The sequence below is a fragment of the Coturnix japonica genome, unplaced genomic scaffold (assembly GCF_054131305.1).
Source record: "Coturnix japonica strain WE unplaced genomic scaffold, WE-NBRP24 Scf041, whole genome shotgun sequence".
Classification (NCBI taxonomy): Eukaryota; Metazoa; Chordata; class Aves; order Galliformes; family Phasianidae; genus Coturnix; species Coturnix japonica.
Genome location: NW_028188944.1, coordinates 3,647,757 through 3,665,795, shown reverse-complemented (window position 1 = coordinate 3,665,795; position 18,039 = coordinate 3,647,757). Strand labels below are relative to the sequence as shown.

The following is an 18,039-nucleotide window of genomic DNA, read 5'->3' as shown; positions in this document are numbered from 1 at the left end:
CACAGTTTGGTGGGTGAGCAGATGGCCAGTAGGTCAGTCCCAATGGATTATAGTCAGTGGGTTCCATCAGGCTGGTAGATGGTCACTGTCGGGGTCCCCAGGGTTCCATTTTGGGGCCACTTTCCTTTCATGTTTATGCAGATGACTTGAATGCAGGACTAGAAGATGTTCTGAGCAAGTTTGCTGATAAGACCAGATGAGGAGGTGCTGTTGCCTCCACTGAGGGTGGAGAGGACTTGCAGAGAGATGTGGACAAGTCAGAGAACTGGGTACCAGTTGGTACTAAGCACCAAGTGCATAAAGTATAACAAGAACAAGTGCCTGATTGTGCACCTGGGTAGGGGCAACGCTGGACATACACACTGACTGGATAAGGGACACTGGAGAGGATTCTGACTGGAAAGGGTTGGGGTGCTGGTCAGCATCACACTGAATGTGAGTCAGCAGTGTGCCAAGGCAGCCAGGAAAGACAACAGTCCCCTGGAGTGCATGAAGCAACTTATTGTCAGCTGGGTGAGGGAAAGGATCATCCCTCTCTGCTCTGCATTGCTACTGCCTCACTAGCAGCACTAGGTGCACTTCTGGGCACCGCAGAACATAAAGGACTTCAAACTCTGGGAGAATGTGCAAAGGAGGGCACTGGAACTGAGAGATCTGAAGTTCAGAGTTTCACAGGGATTGACTGATTGTTCAGACTGGGCCCTTCTCACATCCCTTCTCAGATCCTGCAATGAAACATAGGTCTCATATGGGACATGAACCTCACAGCGTCCTTGCACCACATGTAGAGCCTGGGATCTTCTGTCCCCATGTCTTTCATTTAACATCATACAGACCTCCAACCCATTGCCCCAGGAAATGCCAGGAGCCAACATGAGATACAGGACCTCTCTACCACTGGTCTTGCAATCAGGGCTTGACCTGTCTGCTTCGTAAGGCAAAGGAGAGGTTTCTTAGCATGCCAGTGCCTTTGCCTGCCTGTAGTCATGGCTTCCAGTTATCTTCTCTAACAAGTCCCTTGGGAAGCTTGCTTGGTAATGTTCCTCAGTGGGCCCATTAATGCTCCAAGAAACTTCACTGTTACTTCTGACTTTGTCTTGTTGAGCACTTCGTGCAAACTTCTCTCTGCACTGGAGGCTGATGAACTCAGCATCAAATGTGCCCTGGGACCATTATAACCTAAAGAATCTCCTGTGCCTTATGCCATCTTGTTATCTTCTTCAGGTTATCAGAACTTGTTCAGCAAAAAGGAGGGATATCTGGAGAGAGCTTAAAGAGAAAGAATCCATTATAAATTTATTGTCTCTTTATTTATAGCTGGGTTTAAAGCAGCACTGTGCAACTGATACCAATCCAGGATGTCCCAATAAGTTCTGTACTGTTACTGTGTTGACAAAGGTCTTCTCAACCTCCCCACCCAATTTCTGCTCACAATGGACCTATGGGACTTGCATCACTTTTCTTCACATCACTTTTCTCCTCTGCATTCATCCACTCAGTGTTAAAACTGCTTTGCACCAACTCCCACTGGCTTTCCTCAGAGAACCAGCTGCACATGGAAAAGGAAAGATTTCTCTTTTTTATCTGGCCAGCAAATGGAAGGAAAGGTGATGCAATTGAATGAACAGTAAAACACAGTGATCAACTGCATGCCATGTTCAAGCTGCATCTATTGAAGTTTGTCTTTCATATGGAATACTTTTAAAAGAAATGATTTATACTGAGGTAGCATAGGATAGATTGAATCACAGTGAAGTAGTTGACAACAGAGGCCATCAGACTCTGGTAGATAGAGCAAATTCCAGTAATCTCCCTGGGATAGATCAGCCAGGTAGTTGAGAGGTATCAACTTAAAACTGAACAGGACTCGTGAGTATTTCACACATTGAGACGAGTTAACATATTCTCACTGATTTCTATTTTTGTCTCCAACTCTATTTTACACTTTTACTGACATTAATGAACATCTTTCAGACTTCGTGCCTTAATAAAAAAGAGACAGAGATTGAGAAAAAGAGAAAGTATAAGAAGAAAAAGAAAAAGAATAGATAGGAAGGGATAGATCAAATCACAGTGAAGGAGTTGACAACACATTCCATCAGACTCTGGGGAGATGGAACAAATTCCAGTAATCCCCCTGAAAGTCAGAAATCAGACAGATAAAGGGATGGAGAAATCTGGAGGGCAGTAGGAGTAGTTTGTGCCCAAATGGCCTGCTGAAATCATGCCCTTAACCATGGCCATTTCTTTAGGAGAGCTGAAAAAACTTGGAGGATGAGGCACATCAAATAGGCAGCAGGGAAGAGTAGTGCTGGGCACCGGGCTATAGTCACAGGGCATTGGCACTGGCACCGCTGTCTGTGTCTCTGAATCTGAAGGCATTTGTGTCCAGCAAACACAGTTCTGGAAAACATTGTAGTTTCAGTAAAAGAAAAAAAAAGAAAGAAAGAAAAAAAAAAGACATCAAATCACCTCAAAGATTCATATTTACAACTTAAAATGGAACAAGACTCATGAGAATTTCTCATGTTGAGAAGGGTAAACACATTTTCATTGATTTCCATCTTTGTCTTCAATTATTTGTTTCAGTTTTATTGACATTTATGATCAACTATTAAGCTTACAGCCTCAAAATAAATAAATAAATTAAAAGAGATACATTTGCATCTTGCACATGGCCTGATGCCCCTTTGACCTTCACAGTTCCCACAAGTCCTTCCATGCCGGAGAGTATGAGATCCAGCAGAGCATCTCTCCTCTTTGGTTCCTCCACTGTTTGGTCAAGAAGCTGCCATCTGTGCTCTCCAGGGATCTGCTGGATGGCACATGCCCTGCTGTGCTGTCCCTGCCGCAGATAATGGAGTGACAAAGGCCCCCAAATGGGACAAGGGACAGACAACATCAGATTCCCATCTGTCTGCAGAAGGCACCTTCCATTGACTGTCCCTGATCAGGAAGACAGGAAAAGACACTGATGGTCTCCTCTGTTGGCCATTTCCATTAGTTCTGACCTGTCTGCTCTTCCATCCCCAGGCAGAGCTCAGTGCACTCTCACAGAGGGCAGTCACCCTTCTTTATCTCCTCGCCCATCCATCCTAAAGACTCTGTATCCCCCTTGTGCTACAGTGCAGTTGTGGAAGCCATTCAACTGTGTCCCCGTGGTCCAAACAGGAGCTCAGGCCTGCAGCTCTACCAAGATTTCCAGCTTCTTGTGTGTTGGTGTTTGCATTAGTGCAAAAGCACAGAAGTAAACATCCTAATTGAAAAGCATCACTGGACATAGCCTGACTGGATAGCTCATCTATGGTATCAGTGTGCAGAAGGTGGCACACAGACATTAGACCGATCGTGGGTCTTGGAGGTGACGTAGCAGCACGGACACACCATGGGCATGGCTTTGCTGAAGGCCCTGTGCTGCACTTGCAGCTGCGTGTGAATTCACCAGACAGCCGGTGCTATCCCCTCTCTGGCCCTCAGCTGAAGCCCAGGAAGGAGCTGTCTATCTCAGGGACTTCCCACATGGTTTACAAGCTCTGGCACACATCAGGAGTAGCCCAGGCACCTTGGGCATCACCCAGTGTCTGTGTGTGAGCAGCTGCCTCCCCGCTGAAGAACCGAGGACTCAGAGCAGGAGCTCACATGCAGGCAACTCCTTGTGCACTTCTGAACTGAACCAGAGGAATCCCAGCTCCTGTGGGTGTGTAGGGAGCTGAATCCCATTTCAGCTCCAGGATTTCTGTCAAGGGATGAGACTCCTGCACTGCCTCAGCTGGATCACTGTCCTGCACAGGGCAAGTCCAAACCTCGCCTTCCTTGTCTGGGTGCCCTTATTGTTTCATCAAACGAACTCTGGGAGCACTCCCCATATGTCTCCAATCAGTCACTGTCCAGTGGACATGTGGTGGTTAATTGAGTGAATTTCAAAGCACAGTCATGATGCTGTTGTCTTTCAGGAGCTGTTGGCCATGAGGACCCAGGGACATGTCAGGGGAGATGAGTGGGAAGGATAAAAATGACATAATCTGCTGCTTGCTTGTCCAGGCTCCTGGGACACAGGGAGCTCATAAAAGTGTGCAGGGCTGCAGAGAGACAGCTGTGCCCAGGAGCAGCTCTTGTGCACAGCACAGCCTGCAGGTGACAGAATGAGAGGAGAGAAATTGAAGAGAACTTACAGGAAGTGTGAAGTGTGAGTGGGCTGTGAGCTCACTGCAGGAGCATTGCTCACAGACCATGACAAGGTAAGTCTCACAGCTGACCATGAGCTGCTTTTAATTAAGGGATAACTATAACTGGGACATCCCATAGGAGATCTGACTGCAGGCACTGCATGTTTCTTTACTGTAGAAAAAGCTTTCTGCTCCAGCTGAGACGGGTGCCCAGGGCTGTCCTGCAGAGCAGGGTCCCTGCTGTGCCCCAGGGGCTGTCTGCTGGGTATGGGACTCTGCCACCTGCCAGGCTCAGCACTCAGCCTGCCCGGGGAGCTGCCCAGGGCGCTGCGGGGAGACGGGTGGGGGGAAGGAGCCCCACGGCAGGGCTTGTGCTGCCACAGCTGCTGCCTGGGGCAGGGGATCACAGCTCCACTGCACAACTGAATGTTTGTGAAGGCCCTTGGCAAGAGGAGAGCGAAGGCAGGAGGTTTCCATTTCCTGTTCTGAGGCAAAAAGGATTGGAGTCAGAAATCTAAAAGGGGCTGTCAGATATCTGAGAATTTTTCGTCAATCAATTGCTTGTTTTGTGAATAGTCACACATGATCTGCTCTCAGTCTACCCCTTCCCTAAGGATGGAACCAATTGTAATTATCTTCATTTTCTGCAGGCATGCATAATTCACTTATCATAAAAACAGGTAGCATTATCTAACTGAAACTGAATGCCACTGAAGCTGGGGTAGGGGGCTCTAAGAGCACTTGGGGTAAAGATAAGACAAGAAACAGAAGGAAATATCCAGGGAGAAGGGATAAGATAAGAAGAGGAGGGTTAGAGCTTCATCTGCTGCTTCTGCTTAAGGAATGCTGAACTACATTAAAATAAATGCAAGTAATGGTGCTAAATGTACACTGCTGTAGGAGAATTAAAACATTTCATACTATAGCAGGAGGAGTGTCTCTGAGAATGGTTTGGGCCTGTCATTATCTTCTGCACTCTGAGCAGGACTCCAAGCACAACAACAGCAGATGCCCAACAGCAGCTCCATCAGCGAGTTCCTCCTGCTGCCGTTGGCAGACACGCGGCAGCTGCAGCTCCTGCACTTCTGGCTCTTCCTGGGCATCTACCTGGCTGCCCTCCTGGGCAACGGCCTCATCAGCACAGCCGTAGCCTGCGACCGCCGCCTGCACACCCCCATGTACTTCTTCCTCCTCAACCTGGCCCTCCTCGACCTTGGCTGCATCTCCACCACTCTCCCCAAAGCCATGGCCAACACCCTCTGGGACACCAGGGCCATCTCCTACACAGGATGTGCTGCACAGCTCTTTTTCTTTCTCTTCTTCGTCTCAGCAGAGTATTCCCTTCTCACCATCATGTCCTATGACCGCTACATTGCCATCTGCAAGCCCCTGCACTACGGGACCTTGATGGACAGCAGAGCTTGTGCCACCATGGCAGCAGCTGCCTGGGGCACTGTGCTTCTTTATTCCCTGCTGCACACTGCCAGTACGTTTTCACTGCCTCTCTGCCAAGGCAATGTAGTGAACCAGTTTTTCTGTGAAATCCCCCAGATCCTCAAGCTCTCCTGCTCAGAATCAAATCTCAGGGAAGTTGTGTTTATCTTTTTTGGTGTGAGTTTAGGCTTTGGTTGCTTTGTTTTCATAGTGGTGTCCTATGTGCAGATCTTCATGGCTGTGCTGAGGATGCCCTCTGAGCAGGGACGGCACAAAGCCTTCTCCACATGCCTCCCTCACCTGGCTGTGGTTTCCCTGTTTCTCAGCACTGGCTTTTTTGCCCACCTGAAGCCCCCATCCATCTCCTCCCCACTCCTGGATCTTACAATGGCACTTCTGTACTCAGTGGTTCCTCCAACACTGAACCCTATTATCTACAGCATGAGGAACAGGGAGATCAAGCACGCTCTCAGGAAGATGTTGCAATACGCACTATTCCAGCTTCTATAAAATGCACAACTTCCTCATAGGATTCCCAGTGATGGTTCTTTATTTTTTATGCATCTTTGATTGTTTGATTATGTGAGATATAGCAACGTGCAAATATATATATATATATTATTGAACTTATAAATAAAAATGTATTACTCTTTTTTCCTACCTAATTTCCATTTTTTCACTCCAAGAGCTCATGTAAACATGTATCCAGATTCCCCGAATATGTTAAAAGATACCTAAAAAGGTTTCAAAATAGACTTTTACTTAGCTTTTCTTTCTTCCTACTTTGTCTGGATTTGGGGAGGTACAGCCACAGACAGCAGCTCAACGTGCTCTTTTCATTTCTGATCTCTTTACACCACCACAGTGCTCTCAAGTCCTCTCATTTGTGCAGTCCTGAAGGTCTTGTGTGTCTCACGACCGTCCTGTTGCCTCTACAGCAGCAATCCAGGGCTGCAGTCAGTAGCCAGCAATATGAACAGGTCTGTCAGAGCTGGTCTCCTTGCTGGCACTGCCATAACAAGAGGGCCCCTTTAGAGAAGGACCAGAGAACTGGAGGGAGGCCTCTTCCAAAGCTGGTGTAAGGAATATACCTCAGGAGCTGCTCCCTGAGAAAACCTCGAGATCTTCTGGTGCTCTTCAGTGTGAGACCGGATCAGGAGACCAAGGACCAAGGAGATCAGTAAGAGACTTGGGGCAGTGCTGTGGTTTAAATTTTATGGGTTGAGATAAAGAGAAAAAGAAAAAGATAATAATTATGACAAATGTATTTATACATATATAATATATTTAGTGTATTTTCACACATATACAACATATGCAGTTGCAAACATATATGAACTAATCCCTGTGCGCATCTGTTTGCAAGTCCAGGACTAGTTGCAGGGGTTTTAACAGCCACAGGGTTCACTGTAGGAGCTGAAGTGGCTGTCGGGCTGTTGCAGGAGTTGAAGTGACCTCAGAGTTCATTGCCAGAGCTGGAACCACCACAGGACCTGTGACTATGTTGGAGCAGCCACTGGGCTCATTGGAGGGGTTGGAGTGACCACAGGGCTGTACTTCCTCCCTTGGGAGGAATTTGTACCATTTTCTTATTACCATACTTGGAACAGCTACAGGACCCGTAGCAGGAGTGACTGCTGAGCTCATTATGAGGGATGGAGTGACAGCGGGATCTGTCCCAGAGCTTGGAGCAACTGCAGGACGTGTAGCAAAACCTTGGAGCTGCTGCAGGGTCTGTGCCAGGAGTTGCAGAGGTTGCAGCACTGTCAGCAGATCCAGCTCTCTGGATCTGGCACACTGCAGTCGGGATTACCAGAGCCACAGCAGACCTGCCCCCAATATTCTACCAGTTTCTCAGGATCCTGCAGTTGCTCGGAGATGAAGTTCCAAAGCCCTGGGGGTGCCCACCGCTCCAGGCAGCTGCCCAGACTGTCCCACACCCTCTGCCATGCAGAGCCTTCTCACCTTGGGGCAGATCTCTCAGTGATATTCCTGAATAATTGTTTAACCTCAATCCTAGAATCATAGAATCACCAAGGTTGAAAAAGGCCTAAAAGATCATCCATTCCAACCGTTCACCTATTACCTATAGCTCCCACTAAACCATGTCCCTCAACACAATATCCAGTACACCCCCGGACTCACAGAGGCAACAATGTAAATTGTGTAATTCCTAATCATATGGACAATATTACTTCCAAAACCCAAAGATGACCGCAGAGCTGAATGTGCACAAATCTTCACTTTGTCAGCTGCCAATTTTAACATGGTACAAACTGAGGTCAAACAGCATAGCAAAATAAATACCCTAATCCAGCAACCAAGCACCAAGTAAGGAGCTGTGCAGTGAAGCTTCATGAGAAGACTCAAAAAGCTCCACACATAGGGAAACAATTTGCATCATGGTCTGCACTTTTCCAACTCCCACAAAGCCCTGAGTTATCTCGCTCTGGACAGTTGTGCTGTTATCTCTACCCTTGGAGCCTCACATCAGGCACCGAAATGACAGTGGTTGTTGAACCCAACATATGGCTCAGCAGCACACAGTGCTTGGTGCACTGCCCCATTCCCTGTGGGATGGGGAAGAGAACTGGGAAAAAAAAGTACAACTTCTGTGTTGTAACAAAGCAATTTACTAAGAGAGATAAAAGGAGAGGAGTAATAGTTATCACTATATATCCGTTGATATGGAATCGTATGTAACAACTGATGCACAAGCACTTGCTCAGCACCACCAGACTGATGCTCAGCTGGGCCCTGGGCAGTGAAGAGAGTGAGATGAACTCCCAGCCCTTTCAATACAATTTCTGCTTGCTGTCAGGTGATAGAGAACGTCCCTTTGGCCACTATCAGTCAGCTGTCCTCACTCTGTTCCCTCCCAGCTCCATGTGCCCTTTACTGACCATGGCCTTGGCTCCGTACAACACTGCTTAGCAGCAGCTGTAAACATCAGAGTGTTATCAATGGTTTTCTCCTAGAACCAAAACACTGCACCATAGCAGGCAGTCTGAAGAAAACAATTCCATCCCAGCTGTAACTCAGATTCCTGCCTGTCCCCTCTTCTTGTTCTTCCTGATCAGGAAGCAAACAGAATCTGCTGCTCTCCTTTCTGAGCCCTTTCCATCAGTATTCAGGTGGCTCCTCTGCCATCCCCAGGCAGAGCTCAGTGCACTCTCACAGATGGCAGCAGCCTTTCTTCATCTTCATTGCCTAATCGTAATGAAGAGTCTGTACCTACTTTGCTACAGTTCAGAGGTGGAAACCATCCCACCATGTCTCTGTGAGACAAACAAGACCCTAGGCCTGCAAAGGCAAAGAGATGTGGAGTTCGCTGAGTGAATGTTTGTGGTCCTCTCATTAGTGTAAGGATTCTTCAGAAAGCATCCCCTTCCAGAAGCATGCTTTGATTTAGCCTGTCTGGGTCTTGCATCTACACTGTGGTACTGGTGTTCAGGGCCTTGCTCAGAAGCAGCAGCCTGCATGAAAGGAAATGCTCTGTGGTTTTCTCTTGATTTGTCCCGTTTATTTCTCATGCTACCTGCACTGGTCTACAGGCACTTTAGGGCAGCAGCAGGTTGGGGTTACCCCCAGAGGGTTCACAATAAGATTTAGGACGGGGTATTGGCAACAAGACTTTCTCTGAGGAATCCTCACACAATCCTATGGAACAACTCAGAGGCTTTCCCTTCAATCTCCAAGAGCAACAACATCCCTCAGCCCTTCTCTGTCACATCCAATTCCCCTCCCTTCCCCCTTTGGACCTCGCTAAAGCCCTTTAATCAATCAGTGCAGAAGCATTTCAGATGGGGTCATGGAGGAGGCAGACTGCCATTCTTGGGGTGGCCATTTTCCCAGGAGGGCATGGTGGGAGGGCTTTGTCCCATCTGGTTCCACCAACACTTGCATCCACCCAGCAGAAGGCTGTGCCCTCTGTGTCCCACTTGAACTCTGCATGGAGCTTACAGTTGGCAGTGACATGGCTGAGGAACTCTGGGCATGGATTAAGCGACAGGGAAGTAATGTGCCTTCCTAACTTCCTCCCTGCATACCTTAGCAACTTCCTTGTAATCTCCCCAAGGACCCAGCCCCTTCTTCCAGAGGGCGTAGATTCTCTTTTTCTTCCTTAGTCTCAACAGTTTTTCCCAGTTCATCTGCACTGGTCTTCTTTCCCTATGGCTCACCTTATGGCATTCAGGGACAGCCTGATCTCATGCCTTTAAGATTTCCATCTTGAGGAGTGTCCAGGCTTCCTGGACCCCTTTACCCATAAGGAGCGACTCCCAAGGGACCTGTGCTACAAGTGTCCTGAACAGGTCAAAGTCCGCCCTCTAGAACTTCAGGATAGTAGTTTTGCTAGTCACCCTTCTGACATCTCCAAGAATAGAGAATTCTACCATTTCATGGCCACTCTGCCCAAGACAGTCCTCAGCCTTCTCAACTCCTACAAGTCCTTCACTGTTAGTGAAGAGCAGGTCTAGCAAGGAACCACCCCTGGTAGGCCTTCATACCAACTGAGTAAGGAAGCTGTCTTCTATACAATCTAGAAACCTCTTGGACTGATTCCTCTGCTCTTTATTATATTCCCAGCATATATCAGGGAAGTTGAAGTCTCCCAAGAGAATGCGTGCTGGCGATCTTGCGACTTCAGTAAGCTGCTCATAGAATGCCTCACCCATCAATTCACCTTGATTAGGCGGTCTATAAGAGACCATTAGCAAGATGTCACACCTACAGGTCTTTCCCCTGATCCTTACAAACATGCACGCATCTTGATGGTTCTGAAGCCCAAGCTCTTCAACATCAAAACTCTCTTTAATATAAAGGGCCACACCACCACCCTTCCTTCCTCCTCTATCCCTTCTGAAGAGCTTGTAATCATCCATCACAGCACTCCAGTCATGGCAGTGGTCCCACCATGGGTCGGTAATAGCAACTAGGTTATGGTTTGCCAGATGCACAGTTGCTTCCAGCTCCTCCTGCTTATTGACCAAGCTCCTCGTGTTGGTGTAGACACTTCAGCTGAGGCATCTGCCTCTCTCCCAACTCAAGCAGCATTCCCCTAGGCTCATCTCTGGTGAGCTCTGTTTTGTCCCCTCCCCCATCGTAGCTAGTTTAAAGCTCTTTCGATAAGCCCCACTACCTTCTGTGCTAGGATTTGTTTCCCCCTTTGAGACAGTTGGGTTCCATTCATGGATAACAGACCATGGGCCAAGTAAACTGTCCTGTGATCAAAGAACTCAAAGTTTCTGGCTCAGTACCAACCTCTGAGACAATTGTTCATTGCTTTGCTTTCCAAGCCTGCTCCGTGTCCCTCACTGCCCCTGAAGGTACAGAACAAAATATCACTTGATCTCACACTCTGTGAACTAAATGGCCTAAAGTCCTGAAATCTCTTTTCATAGTTTGTAGGCTTCTCTAAGAAATTTCATCACTGCCCACCTAAACTATGGGTAGTGGAAAATAATCAGTGGACCTAACCAGCATGGGGAGTTTCCTCATTATGTCCCTGACCTGAAACCAAGAAGGCAGCAGACTTCCTGACAACTCGGGTCCAGTCTGCAAATGGGGCCCTCTATTCCTCTGAGAAGGGAGTCACCCACCACGGCCACCCTTCTTTCTTTCATGGCAGAGGAAGTCACAAGGCTTGGTAGTGACTGCCTTGCATTAGGCTCTCTCCTAGGCAGATCCTCCATTGCCTCCCTATTCTTATCTCCTTCAGATTTCAGAGTGTCAAACCTGTTGCTTAGAGGGAGCAGGGGTCGAGGGCTAGGCAGGCATGGGGGGGCTCCTGTGATGTTGAGGTGGGACTCTCTTCCAACCCTCCTCATCAGTCATGTCTGTCTGACTGTGACAGGGCAGGAAGTCAACCACTTTTCTGGGGGTATCTGCCTGGCAGCCTTCCCTCGGTGATGCCAGCAAGTCACTCCACCAGCCCATCTCCCGATCACACACCCTGATGGTAAATTGTGAGTAAAATCTTGAGTAAAGTGAGAGTTCACCTAGAGAAAAGTATGAGTAGAAACCTGGATTGACGTGAGGGTAAACCCAGAGTAAACCCAGGATCCCATCCATCATCATGCTCGGCCTCTAAGGGGAACATTTTCCAGTATTGCTGTGTAAAAATATAGGTTCCTCACATCTAACCTATGTCTCCCCTTTTTAATTTAAATCCATTTCCATTTGTCCTGTTATCAACAGACCATCCCATCATTATTCTAGTGTTAGGCATCTCATCCTCAGATGGAAACCCTGGGGCTGAATTGGGATCAGTTTTTCAAAGAACCACGGGAGTTGCAAGTTCACCTAGCTGAGTTCAGATGTGCACAGTGAGGTGTCTGTGTGTGAGTCCCTCATCTGAATCCTTGGTTTTTATTCCACAGCGACTGCACTGCTCATACACAGTCTCTCAGTGACGCCCAAGGTGCCTTGGGTGATCCTAGTTTTGTGCTAGTGCTTGTAAACTGTGACGGAAAATCTATGAGATAGACACCTCCTTCTGGAGCATCAGCTGAGGGCCAGAAGGGAGGTATTCTTGGCCATCCTAAATACCACCTCAGCCACGTGCTTAGGGCACCCAGTGTGTCTTTTGCACCTGTCCCCATGGAGTATGTAGTGATATTCAGCTTACCGAAAGGATGAGCTCAGAACAGAAGAGGCAGATCTTCCTCTCTGGTCCATCTGTGGCATAGTCTGGATTTCAAGGCATTGCAAAGCTATGGCACATCTACGTTCTTGCACTGATGACAATTTAGTATGCTCTGGGCTCGCATTTCAATGGCATCTAATAAATCTAGGGTCATACCAGTTGACAGGAAGCTGGCAAATGTTGTCTTATCGTAAGGAAGAGCAAGAAAGATTACAAGGGGTACTATGGACCTCTCAGTCTCACTCCAGTGCTTGATAAAATTATGGAGAAAATGATGGTGGGAGTTATGGAAAAACACCTGAAGTACAATTACAGAATCAGAATCACAGAATCACAGAATTACCCGGGTTGGCAGGGACCTCAAGGATCATGTAGTTCCAACCCCCCTGCCTAGCAGGGCCACCAAACATACACATTTACTAGATCAGGTTGCCCAGGGCCCCGTCCAACCTGGTCTTGAACACCTCCAAGGACGGGGCATCCACAACCTCACTGGGCAGCCTGTTCCAGGACCTAACCACCCTTCTAGTAAAGAACTTTCCCCTAACATCCAACCTAAATCTTCCCTCCTTCAACTTAAAACCATTTCCCCTAGTCCTGCTATTATCAGCCCTTTCGAAGAGTTTACTCCCCTCCTGGGAGTAAGTTCCCTTCAGGTACTGAAAGGCTGCAATGAGGTCACCCCGCAGCCTTCTCTTCTCCAGGCTGAACAAACCCAACTCCCTCAGCCTGTCCTCATAGGGGAGGTGCTCCAGCCCCCTGATCATCTTTGTGGCCCTCCTCTGGACCCTTTCCAAAATCTCCATATCTTTTTTGTACTGAGGGCTCCACACCTGGACACAGTACTCCAGATGGGGCCTCACAAGAGCAGAGTAGAGAGGGACGATCACCTCCCTATCCCTGCTGACCACCCCTCTCCTGATGGAGCCCAGGATCCCATTTGCTTTCCGGGCTGCCAGAGCGCACTGCTGGCTCATGTTAAGTTTCTCATCTATCAGGACCCCTAGGTCTTTTTCAGCCGAGCTGCTCTCAAGGACAACTCCTCCCAGCCTGTACAGGTGCCTGGGGTTCTTCCGGCCCAAGTGCAAAACCTTGCACTTTGCCGTGTTGAACCTCATTAGGTCCACCCGAGCCCAGCTTTCCAGCCTGTCAAGGTCCCTCTGAATGGCATCTGTTCCCTCCACCTTATCAACTGCACCACTCAGCTTGGTGTCATCAGCAAACTTGCTGAGGGTGCACTCAATTCCCTCATCGATGTCATTAATAAAGATGTTAAAGAGGACCGGTCCCAAGACAGACCCTTGAGGGACACCGCTCGTTACCGGCCTCCACCTGGACATAGAGCCATTGACCATCACCCTCTGTCTGTGGCCTTTCAACCAATTGCTTATCCATCGAGTTGTCCACCCATCAAATCCACCTCCCTCCAATTTGGAGATGAGGATGTTATGGGGGACCATGTCAAAGGCCTTGCTCAGGTCCAGGTAAATGACATCGGTCACCTTCCCTTCATCCAATTCTGTGATTGGTCACCGACAACACAGTATCCCGAGGGGATGGTCCTATTTAATTTCAAGTCTTTTTATGACACCTTTATCCATTGAGCTGAACAAGGGAAGGCAGTTGATGCAATCCTTGAGGATTTCAGTAGAGCTTTTGATACTATTTCTTCAGCACCCTTCTGGACAGAAATTCCTGCATACAGCTAGACAGAAACAGAACGTGGTGTGTTGTAATACAAGAAGAATTTTACAGAGCAGCAGCCATGGATTGAGATAAGGAGTTCACAGAGCAGCAGCTGCGGAGCAGGATAAACAGCATGAGAACAAAGGACATCTCTAGGAAAAGAATGAATGGCTCGTGGCTTTGAAGGGGGGTTATAGGGTTGTTATTGCAGTAGCTTTCCTCCAATTTGCATGTGTGATTTTTGGACGCCCTTGTCTGTCTCCTACAAAATCATGGCTTTTCAGGCAATAAATTGACGCAGCTATATGTAACCATATTGGTGTTTGTCTGTTTGTCCCAGCACGCTGACATTTTGCCTTTCAGGTTCACCAGCAGTGGTGAGTGAGCAGTTGGCCAGCAGTTCTGTCCGAAAGAAGTATAGTCAGTGGGTTCCATTGGGCTGGTAGATGGTCACTGTCAGAGTTCCCCAGGGTTCCATTTTAGGGCCAGTTTCCTTTCATGTTTATGCAGATGACTTGAATGCAGGACTAGAAGATGTTCTGAGCAAGTTTGCTGATGAGACCAGATGAGGAGGTGCTGTTGCCTCCACTGAGGTTGGAGAGGACTTGCAGAAAGATGTGGACAAGTCAGAGAAGTGGGTATCAGTTGGTACTAAGCACCAAGTGCATAACGCATAACAAGAACAAGTGCCTGATTGTGCACCTGGGTATGGGCAACCCTGGACATACACACTGACTGGATATGGGACACATAAGAGAGGTCTGACTGAAAAGCATTGGGGGTCCTTCTCAACATAAAATTGGAAGTGAGTCAGCAGTGTGCCCAGGCAGCCAGGAAGGCCAACGGTACCCTGGAGCACATAAAGCAATTTATTGCCAGCTGGGTGAGAGAAAGGGTTGTCCCTCTTTGCTCTGCATTGCTACAGCCTCACCTGGAGCACTGGGTGCACTTCTGGGCACCGCATAACATAAAGGACATAAAACTATGGGAGAGTGTGCACTGGAGGGCATTGGAACTGAGAGATATGAAGTTCAGAGTTTCACAGGGATTGACTGCTTGTTCAGACTGGGCCCTTCTCACATCCCACATCCTGCAATGAGACACAGGGCACATGTGGGATAGGAACTTAACAGCATCCTTGCACCACATGCAGAGCCTGGGATCTTCCGTTCCTATGTCTTTCACTTAACATCATATAGACTTCCAACTCACTGCCACAGGAAGTGCCCTGAGCCAACATGAGAGACAGGATCTCCCTACTTCTGGTCTTGCAATCGGGGCTTGACCTGTCTGCTTCGTAAGGCAAAGGAGATGTTTCTTAGCATGCCAGTGCCTTTGCCTGCCTGTAGTCATGGCTTCCAGTTATCTTCTCTAACTAGTCTGTTGGGAAGCTTACTTGGTAATGGCCCTCAGTGGGACCATTAATATTCCAAGAAACTTCACTGTTACTTCTGACGTTGTCTTCTTGAGCACTTTGTGCAAACTTCTCTCTGCACTGGAGGTTGATGGACTCAGCACCAAATGCTCACTGGGGCCCATTATAACCTAGAGAGCCTCTTGTGCCTTGTACCTTCCTGTTCTCTTCTTCAGGTTTTCAGAATGTGTTCAGCAAAATGGAGAGAGCTTAAAGAGCAAGTATCCAAAATGCATTTATTGTCTATTTATTTATAGTTTGTTTTATACAAGAAGTTAAAGAAGCACTTTGCAACTGATGTCAATCCAGGATGTCCCAATGAGTTCTGTACTGTTACTGTGTTGACAAAGTTCCTCCTCAACCTCCCCATCCCACTCCTACTCACACTGGCCCCATGGGACTTGCATCACTTTTCCTCACATCACTCTTCTCCTCTACCGTCACCCGCTCAGTGTTAAACCTCCTTTGTACCAACTCCCACTGGCTTTCCACAGAGAACCAGCTGCACACAGAAAAAGAAAGAATTCTCTTTATTTACGGCCAACAAACAGAAGGAAAGGTGATGCAATTGAATGAACAGTAAAACACAGTGATCAACTGCATGCCATGTCCAAGCAGCTTCTATTGTGGTTTATTTTTCATAGGGAATATTTGCACAAGAAATGAGTTAGAAACAGATAGGATGGGATAGATAGAATCACAGTGAAGGATTTGACAACAGACTTTTGAGGAATGGAGCAAATTTCAGTAATCTCCCTTGGATAGATCAGCCAGGGAGTTGGGAGGTATCAACTTAGAATTGAACAGGACTCGTGAGTAATTCACACACTGAGACGGGTTAACACTTTCTTCTTGATTTCTATCTTTGTCTTCAACTCTTTTTTTCACTTTTACTGACATTAATGAACATCTTTCAGAATTCATGCTTTCTTTAAAGCATGAAAAAATGAAAGAGAAAGAGAAAATAAAAGAAATAGAAATAGAAAAATGAAAAAAAAAAAGGATATGGAAAGGGAAAAGGAAAAAGAAAAGGAAAAGGAAAAAGAAAAGGAAAAGGAAAAGGAAAAGGAAAAGGAGAAGAAAACGACATAGAAAAAGAAAAAGTAAGAGAAAAAGAAAAGATAGGAAGGGATAGATAGAATCACAGTGAAGGAGTTGACAACACAGTCCATCAGTCTTTGGCGAGATGGAGCAAATTTTAGTCATCCCCCTAAAAGTCAGAAATCAGACAGATAATTGGGAGGTATCTGACTGAACAGTAAGAAAGGGATGGGGAAATCTGGCAGGCTGTGGCAGGAGCATGTGTCTAAATGGCCTGCTGAAAACATGCCTTTAACCACGACCATTTATTTAGGAGAGCTGGAGACACCTGGAGGATGAGGGATCAAATAGGCAGCAGGGAAGAGCAGCGGTGGGTGCCGGGATTTAGTCACAGGGCAATGATGGCACTGGCATCGCTGTCTGTGTCTCTGTACCTGAAAGCATCTGAATTAAAGGAAAGATTTACCCGTCACCTGCCGTCACCGGTCAAGAAACCTCCAGCCCAGCGCACGAAAGAACAGCGGCCGCGCTCTGATACAACCAGCCGTTCCCAGCCAGCGGCCGCCTGCCGCCCCCCCCCACGTCACTCGCCACGTTGTCGGCCTCTACGGCCCCCCCGCCCTTCAGTCCGCCTACGTCGCTCGTCGCGCCCCCGCCCTCTGCTCCGCCCACGTCGTTCTCTGCGCCTCGCCGTGCCGCCCCCCCCTCGTCGTGCGCGGCTGCGTCTGTGCAGCCCGTGTGTAACGTGGTTAAAGACACGGACAGACTGAAACCAGAGGATCGTTGTGACCCCGGTCCTGTAGATCCAGAAAGAGAATCGGACGCATTTCCTCCTGATGATACTTGGTTTGGAGCAGGAACGACAAATTTCCCTACAGCGTACTGTGATGTCTTAGAGCAAGGCAGAAAAGAAACAGTATTAAGGGGTGATGCTGACACGTTGCAAGCCTTTCCTAATCAGGTCCCCCATTTGGAATCTCTGCCTTATGAGGCAGTGAAGCAGCTAAGGGAGTCAGCGAGAACATACGGAGTTCAGTCAGCCTTTACATACAATCTTTTGGTTGCAAACAGTGACAGTTACGCTATGACCCTTCACGACTGGAAAATTGTGTTAAGAATGATCCTCTGTCTTATGCAATACACCATGTTTGTGACTGAATACCAGCTACATAATTTGACTGATAGCTCTTTGCCTCAGACTCGGACAAATCCATGTGGCACAGCACCTCTTCAACTGTGCCAGACAAATGTCACTCACGTTCCTGAATTTGGCTGTCTAAAATATGCACATGTAACAATAGATACTAATTTTTCTTACGTATTTACCACAGCACATACAGGTGAACACAGTCATGACACCCGTAAACACTGGTTATCTGCTTATGCTGCTATGGGAATCCCACATACATCAAAAACAGATAATGGGCCTGCGTATACCTCTAAGGCCACTCGAACTTTCCTCCAAGGGGGTGTTAAACATACTACAGCCATTGCTCATTCTCCCACTGGACAAGCTATCACTGAGCACATTTATCAAACATTGAAATCCATTCTTATTATTAAACAAAAAAGGGGGAATATGGGAGACACACTACAAGAAATATTATGCAAGGTTTTGCTTGTTTTGCTTGTGCTGAATTTTTTGAAAATAT

At 47.5% G+C, this 18,039-nt stretch overlaps 1 protein-coding gene across 1 annotated transcript; it reads left to right on the top strand.

Annotated features, from left to right (window-relative positions):
* The first annotated feature begins 5,174 nt into the window (after positions 1 to 5,174).
* On the top strand, positions 5,175 to 6,746 carry LOC146752833 (olfactory receptor 14J1-like). Its single transcript, XM_085531290.1, has 2 exons — positions 5,175 to 5,589; positions 6,742 to 6,746. The coding sequence occupies exons 1-2, from the start codon at positions 5,175 to 5,177 to the stop codon at positions 6,744 to 6,746; spliced, it is 420 nt and encodes a 139-aa protein (XP_085387416.1).
* The last annotated feature ends 11,293 nt before the right edge of the window (positions 6,747 to 18,039 follow it).

Bases quoted from the DNA above. Each gene is read 5' to 3' on its own strand.
- LOC146752833 (XM_085531290.1), top strand. From the start codon at position 5,175: ATGCCCAACAGCAGCTCCATCAGCGAGTTCCTCCTGCTGCCGTTGGCA.